This window comes from Sinocyclocheilus rhinocerous, unplaced genomic scaffold, assembly GCF_001515625.1.
Source record: "Sinocyclocheilus rhinocerous isolate Xijiao unplaced genomic scaffold, SAMN03320098_v1.1 scaffold2020, whole genome shotgun sequence".
Lineage (NCBI taxonomy): Eukaryota > Metazoa > Chordata > Actinopteri > Cypriniformes > Cyprinidae > Sinocyclocheilus > Sinocyclocheilus rhinocerous.
In genome coordinates this window covers 445,440-454,028 of record NW_015661988.1, presented here as the reverse complement: position 1 = coordinate 454,028, position 8,589 = coordinate 445,440, and the positions used below count along the sequence as shown (strand labels likewise).

The window sequence follows — 8,589 nt, the reverse complement described above, 5'->3', positions numbered from 1 at the left end:
GATGTGAAGTCCATCAGTGCCATCAAAATTATACAAAATAACAGCATGTTAATAATGGCTTAGTAGTATTTCACAGTACTTACAACAAGTATAGTGGCGCTGTGATATAAAGTATGTGACCGAATTAATATGAATATGGAGTGTAATTACAGTAGAACACGTCACTGCTCTTTGCCCTTGACTGTGCGTGTCGCAGGAGAGATCAGCTCTGATGGAGCGGCCGTGACGAGGTGCTGACGTGGCTCTCATCAGCAGCACACTGTGGAAACCCGTGGGAGACAGAGAGAGCACGGAGTGAAGATCTGTCCAGCGGCACTGCAGTCACTCTCACTAGCGGAATAGCGGAATAGCGTTCATTTAGAGGCTCAATGATGGAGGTTCCACGCGTGGGACACAGTGTCAGCAGCCCCACGAGCCCGTGCGAGGACATGATGAAGAATCTCAGTCTGGACGCCATCCAGCTTTGTGAGAGAGAAGGTAAGAAGTGTTACTTTTGCTAAATTATCAGTTTGTCCTCAGACAGGTGAACTGGAGTGGAGGAGCAGTGCCATTGCGTTTGAGATTTGAGGACGGGGAAATATGTAAATGCATGCAAACTTCAAAATGCAAATGCATTTAAGGCGCATGCTTTTAAAGATCCTGATGCATACTATAGGCTGAGGTTGCTCAGCTATTCTCGCATTTAGCTGGAGCTGGTTTGGTGTCATTGCATTGGAGCTTTCACTTGGAAACATCTTTTTAATGCACGCAGAAGCAATCACGCAACTCACGTGCTGAATAGCAGTTTTGTCTTTTTGAAAAACGTGCATTTACGGCGCGTGCATGAAAGTGCATGCTATAGATTTGCGCGTGAGGTTGCTTAGTTGTTTTTTCTTTAAAATGCATTGCATTTGAGCTTTCTAGACAAGGAAGGATTATTATAATTCATGCACCACCATAAGACTCACGTGCTGTGCTTCATAGTAAAACGACTTTTTCATGAATAAATCACATAATTCCGTATCGATTGAATGCTTTTAAGTCGCATGCATGCAGACTTAGGTGCAATTTATTATTTTCCTTTGGGTCACAGAAAGAGGTGCATGCTCTCCGAACATTAATATTCCATGCACTTGAATGCTTGTTTCAATATGATGCTCGCGTAACGTTCAGCACCATGGACACGGTCATTGCGCGCGCACCATACTGAAACAATACCGGATTGCAGCTGCATGCATCTGAGGCTATACGACCAGTGAGCAATTCACTCTCTCGCTCATATCGTAATGAAAGCAAAATGTTTAGTCGAGCCACACTCTGAATATGCTGATTCATCTGGGTGACACTGTATTGCCCATTGTCTTATGCGCGTACTATGTATCTACTAAATTAATGATTAATGGTTATGTACAGGATTTACATGGGTGTATCCCAGTGCGTGCGTTTCTAGGCATACTTAGTCATTGATTTTCCAGAGAAAGCTCTCCTGCCTCGTGCTGCTCTGGAACAGAGGAGCATACTATTAAAATACAAAGCATTTCATATTAAAGAACAGAAACATACTGCCTACCATGTTTTTCCTTCTGTATCATAATGGCAGAATATTTATCACTTCGTAAGTATTTGATTTTTGGCCAAGCCAATTAATTGTCTGATATCCAGACATTTTTTTGCATACATTAAGTTGATAACTATAACTGACAGATGTGTGTCAGTTTCACAATCTAGTTTTTCGGTTTCAAATGCCGTTTAGTAAATTTTGAGTAAACATTTTACATCAAATGTAAATTTTAAAAAAAATCAGAAATTGTATGTACATATTTGCAATGTTGACACCCTGCTCTAGTAAACTGTATCATATTTGCCATTGAAAACCCTAAGTCAACCACTAATAATCAGTACTAATGTAATTAACAAGAGGTGAGGCAAATCAGAATATGAAGAGAAATAGCTGTGTGTTGATTTCTGTGGACTTGTTTATCATCAGTATATCAGAGCTAAAGCAAAGAACATGCTTTGCGTGAGCTGAACGAAAATTCCTTAGAGCTCTGATTTGTATTCTATACCAGTACTGTGCAGAGGAACTCGAAGTCCCTTCAGCCATGCTGTCACAAGACAGAGAGAGAGAGACAAAAAAGAGAGAACATTCTTATTGACACGGTCCGTGCAGTGTAGCATTGACGCTGTCACAGTCCTTTGAGTGATATAATTGGGTGTAGACACACAACTCTATTGATTTAGATGCTATTGTTTTAATGTTCCTATATGGACAGTGACAGATAAAGACAAGCTTTTGAAATGTGCTGTAAATACGTTGTACATTCATATTGCTTTTTAACAGAATAGATATTATTTGGATGCTTCTGTTTGCACTAGACATGTTAAACACACGGAGAGAATGACAAAATCTGATTGGTTGATGGATCTTGGCTAATAATTTGCACAGATTTGGGCCAAGAAGGAACAAGACGAAGATATGATGAAAACGAATGAGTCACAATGGGTACGTTCTGTTCTGACCCATCTGTCCTCTGAGTTTTATACATCTCAGTGTGCCATATCAACACTCCGACTCACCTGCCCTCTCCATTTGTGTTGGCATAATGATGGACATCTGTGCCAGAGTTCAGAAGAATTGTTAACCAGTTTTATAAAGTTATGAAGTGAACTTATTCCAAAAAATGTTTAATCATTTAATTGGAAAAGATTATCAAGGATCCAAGGATTAAGGCTCACAGTTTCATGGCTATATCCGCAATAGACACTGGGAACCACAGTAAGGAAATGATTCCCATTATTATTCAGATCAGTGGTCAACAGATGTGGGTTTTTTTTAGTGGCTGATTATTAAACTATTACTCACAATACTAAATATATGGTTACAGCCTTGCAAAGTGCCAATTTATTTATTGTTACTAACCCTAAGCCAAATCTAAACCATAAAGCACTGTTATTTCAGCCATTATCAGAGTAAGTTTGGAATTATACTTATTTTAATTGTTTTTTTTTTTACTCAGTTTCAACGTATTTTTAATCACACATTATCACTGAAATAATAATATAATAATAAAAGTAATAGCCAATGACATTTCTCTATCAGCATATTTTATGGCAGTTATATATATATATATATATATATATATGGGTATAAATGAGGATTTAATGTTACAGGGTTGAATATCAGCAAAAATAATGTACAAAAATGTCATTAGATAGCAAATGTTATTTACAACAGCAAGAAAAGTCAGTTAAAATGCGGCCCAATGTTCCATATATAATATATATCTGTATTGTTTTCTGTATTGACTTTTCATAGAGGTTTTACCTGTATTTTGATTTCCTTCTTACATTTACAGTACTTTTTTTGGTTTGTGCCATTTAAAAAAAAAGACAGACAGTGAAAGAATACCATTTAAATCTCATTAAAAGCTAAATTTAGATAAAATGTTGTCTATTTAACCAAAAAAAAAATCAATGTTAATGAATCAATATGTAAATTTGCTAATAATTTTATTTAAAACAAACATGTCTTATTTTAATATTTATTTTGCATTGCACATAAATAAATGGGCATCTATCAAATGATGTAAATAAGGCCAGTGTCCTGTTAATTTAATCACTGAGACACAAATAGCATAATTTCCAGAGAATGAGAATGACACAGGTGTTCATTTTAGTGTTGGAACCAGTTATGATCTTCTAGTAAATGCTTGGCGCTAATATGGTAAGTACTTCCTTTACTAAGATTCATGAGGAATGAGTCCATATTTCCATTATATAATCACTGTGAAACTGCAGATGCACTCAAAGCAAGCGTTTGCTTCTGAAGCACAGAATACTCTACGGACAGGCATCCATTTGTGAAAGATAAAAAATGGACGAGCTGCCCCTGTGCTGTGGGACTCCTCGATAAGCATGCATTAAAGAGGGCGTTTCTTCCCCCTCGGGGCAGGCCTCAGATGGGGAGTCCTTTGTGTGAGGGCCTACAGGAGCCTGACAGTGCTAACTCACTTCCCCTGTCTGAATATACAGCTTTGGCCAGCTGTGTATGGGGGGACTGGCTCCAAAACAGGGGCCACCATCTGCCAAGCCCGCCTTCTAGCGAAAGAAACGATTTAACATGGCCATCAATTTGCTAATTGTGTCCGCTGTGCAAATATAGCACAGCAAAATAACAACAAAACAGACATGGATTGGATAAATAATGGAGCTGATTCATGATTAGTAGCCTATTCTCAGTTGAACATGCTTCTAGAGACAGTCATGCTGTTTGAATAAGTGAGATTTGGGGCAAAGAGTGTTAGCTGAGTGTAAACTCTTTTGGGTTAAATCTAAATATACGTTTTCTATGTCATAACTAAACAGTTAACTAAAGAGGTATAGCAAGCTGAATGGATGTTAAAAATCCATGAACTTGCTTCACAAGTGCAACTTAAAAGCAGAAAACACTTAAATATATATTTTTAAATAGCCAAAAGACTTTGGTTCAAAGGGATAATTTACACAAAAATGTAAATTCTGTCATTATGTATTCACCCTGATGGTGTTCTAATGACATATGACCTTGTTTATTTTTCATACCACAAAAGAAAAAAAAATTTAAGTTTAATTTTACCAAACCTCTCTTAGAACACTTGGAAAATATAGCAGAGGTCATATGGGATCATACATTTTTATTTTATTTTTTTTGTTAAAGCTTGAAGCTGGTTTCTATTTTACGGAAGCCTGTTTCTGCCACTGAATAAAAAAGGTAACTGTGACTTTTTATTTCACAATTCTGACTTTTTTTCTTAAAATTCTGACTTTTTTCTTTGCAATTATGACTTTTTTTCTTAGAATTGCATGATGTAAAATCAGAATTGTTATAAAATCAGAATTGCATGATATAGACCTCTCTTAGAACACTTGGAAAATATAGCAGAGGTCATATGGGATCATACATTTTTATTTTATTTTTTTTGTTAAAGCTTGAAGTTGGTTTCTATTTTACGGAAGCCTGTTTCTGCCACTGAATAAAAAAGGTAACTGTGACTTTTTATTTCACAATTCTGACTTTTTTTCTTAAAATTCTGACTTTTTTCTTTGCAATTATGACTTTTTTTATTAGAATTGCATGATGTAAAATCAGAATTGTTATAAAATCAGAATTGCATGATAGAAACTCGAAATTGCAAGTTATAAAGTCAGAATTGTGAGATATAAACTATTGTAGGACAATAGTCTTTTTTTCCTCAGAATTGAACTTCATAACTCGCAATTGAGAGTAAAGAAGTCAGAATTGTGAGAAAAAAAAGTCAGAATTGCGAGATATAAACTCGCAATTGTGCGAAAAAAACTCAGAATTGAGAGTTTATATCTTGCACTTCTGACTATATGACTCGCAATTACAAGTTTATATCACACATTTCTGAGAAAAATTTTATTTCCTTTATATCTTTATATTCCACAGTTCTGACTGCTTTTCTTGCAGTTGTGAGTTTATATCTCATAATTCTGAGAAAAAAAGAATTGCATGATATAGAATCAGAATTGTTATAAAATCAGAATTGCATGATAGAAACTCGAAATTGCAAGTTATAAAGTCAGAATTGTGAGATATAAACTATTGTAGGACAATAGTCTTTTTTTCCTCAGAATTGAACTTCATAACTCGCAATTGAGAGTAAAGAAGTCAGAATTGTGAGAAAAAAAAGTCAGAATTGCGAGATATAAACTCGCAATTGTGCGAAAAAAAACTCAGAATTGAGAGTTTATATCTTGCACTTCTGACTATATGACTCGCAATTACAAGTTTTTATCACACATTTCTGAGAAAAATTGTATTTCCTTTATATCTTTATATTCCACAGTTCTGACTGCTTTTCTTGCAGTTGTGAGTTTATATCTCATAATTCTGAGAAAAAAACACGGAATTGTGAGATGTAAATTTGCAGTTGAAAAAAAAAGTCAGAATTGTGAGATAAAAAGTCACAAGTACCTTTTTTTTATTTTGACTTGGTGGAAATGGGCTTCCATACAATTCACTGCTATTATATTGACTTTTTTTTCACCTTTTGTGGTCTGAAAAAGAAAAATCATAAGGCATTGTTGGAACAACACCAGGGTTAGTAAATAATGCTGCAATTTCTTTTTAGGTGGATTATCCTTTTAAACCGTAGCTGTAAACATGGTTTGCGACTTGCTATTGCTATTTAGAAGCAAGTGGTATCAGTGGGAGGGGCATTCTAGCATTTGATTGGACAAAAATTTGGAGTGCAAGATGAGTCATCAATGTTTCCTGGAAGACAAAGACTCAAAATTTTGAGTATAAAAACCTCTAAATGTGATTTCTAAAATATAAAGACGGCTACATACAAACATGTTTAAAAACCGTTTGAGAAAAAAAAAATGTTTCCAAAATTAATAATTGATTTTTTCTGAACTTTTATAAAGAATATCTCTTTGGATTTGAGACTTTAGTCTTTGCAACTTTACAGATCTTCTTTATGCACCAAGAGCTTGTAACACTCCAAAGAGAAAGGACAAATTGAAATCGCATCATATGACCCCTTTAAACCAAATCAGAAGACCAAAAGTCACAAAACTCCAATTATGATGTTTAAACTTCTAATAAAAGCTCAACACCATGCCCTTCAGCTCCAAATTTGTATGTTTTTCCATCACCTCAAGCACAAACATCACACCAAAAGTAACACCATGCCAGGCTTGCTTTTCTCAGATCACATCTCTCTCGGTGGTGTTATATCACTGGTGTCACAGTTTCACACAGTGTATGTGTGTGTGTACTTTTCACAACTTATCAGTCTAAAAAACCAGAGTGTTAAGACAGTTACATGCCACATTGCTGCTCTATTAAGAGATTCAGTCATGTGATTATTCACTCTCGCTCTACATGGTCCTTAGACAAGCTCACCGTTAAGACTGAACATTAACTCTCCTCATTTGTAGACTCTCATCTGAGATGAGGTTTGCATAATTCTTGCCAATTTGTGTGTTGTTTGCATGTTTTGTTGAAATTCGCCTAACTCAGGACTGGTTTTGCTTCAGGAGCCAGATTTTACATTAGACATCAAGCGGTGAAACAAGACAGAATCAAAATTGTTTATCGTACAAAACTAACATATCTGCCTAACAATATCTAACATAATAACATGACTTAGACTGAAAAAAACAGACAATTGTGTAAATGTATAAATAACAAGAGGAGTGTGATTTAGCAGACTAACACATGGAATAAACACTGGCCAAACATTGTATAAGCATTCCTGTAGCTCAAACAATAGAGCATGGCGCCAGCAATGCCAAAGTCATGAGTTTGATTTCCAGTAAATCCATGAACTGATGAAAAAAATTATGCATACTTTGAATGTAATGTAAGTTGCTTTGGATAAAAGCATCTGCCAAATACATAAATGCATCCTCAATGTCTAAAAATGAGCCATATTCATGATGACAGATTGGATTAATGATGATGGATTTGCTCCAGAATAAGGCTGAGTTTGACTAGTCAATAACAAAAGATGATGGGAGTGTTTTCTTCTTGCTTTCAAAAGCTGACAAATCATTTTTTTCTTCTATTTGTTAACTATACACAAATCCTGATTGCATGGCTATATGTATTTTATTATTTGCATATTGTGTGGTTTTTCCCTACTGTCTCTGGCCCATTTTCATTCACATGATGACTTTGATGACTGATGATCTCTAAAAAGTAAATGACAGAATTTTCATTTTTGGGTGAACTGTCCCTTTAACAATCAGTGCAGTATACTGTCATAAGGAAAGTTGGTTTAGCAAATTGCAAGGATTACAACGAATACCCCATGGGGGTCTAGACTGTTTAATATGATTATGTTATTATAAAAAAACAAACCGTGGGGGTTAGTGAAATAAACTAGGTCAGTCAACTCAATACAGCTTATTCAGGAGTTGGCAAAAGGAAAAGAGTTTAGGTCACTTCATATTTAAATACAAAGTTAGATGAGATGACACAGATTGCTTTTTGCAGCCTAAAAAAAAAAAAAAAAAAAAACAGTTAAGCACATATTTATTATAAAAAGTATGATATATCACTCTACAGAAACAGACACCAGGTTTAACCTTGAACAAAGATACATTTAGAGTGAAAGGGACCATTCAGAAAGGTTTTATGTTTCCCAATGCTAACCGAATGTCTGACCAACAAAAACCAAAATAAACCTGTGAAGATGATGTTCGTATGGAGGAGACTTGTGTCAGTGCTTGCGTGACATTGATCAAGGGGAGAATATCTCATTTCATGACTCATTCATTTATTTCTAACTACATCAGAATTTTACAGCATGTACATACTGTACATACATACATTGTGTTCCTGTGGCTCAGTGGTAGAGCATTGCGTTAGCGTGCAAAAGTTTGTGGGTTCAACTCCCAGGGAACACACATACTGGTAAAAAATGTATAGTCTGAATGCACTGTAAGTCGCTTTGGATAAAAGCGTCTGCTAACTGCTTAAGTTACTTAAATTACATAAAGTAAAGTACAACACTTGTTCGCAAAAACACTTTTCTACATTTTTCATACCATGCAAAAATGCAATTAGTGAATAAATCATTCATTCGATATATATAT

At 35.3% G+C, this 8,589-nt stretch overlaps 1 protein-coding gene across 1 annotated transcript in view; it reads left to right on the top strand.

Annotated features, from left to right (window-relative positions):
• Positions 1-206: 206 nt before the first annotated feature.
• Positions 207-8,589, top strand: part of phyhiplb (phytanoyl-CoA 2-hydroxylase interacting protein-like b) — a 37,722-nt gene continuing 29,339 nt past the window's right edge. The window contains exon 1 of the mRNA XM_016536822.1: positions 207-477. Coding sequence (XP_016392308.1) covers positions 369-477 — 109 coding nt within the window. The 5' untranslated portion in view covers positions 207-368. The remainder of the gene's footprint in view (positions 478-8,589) is intronic.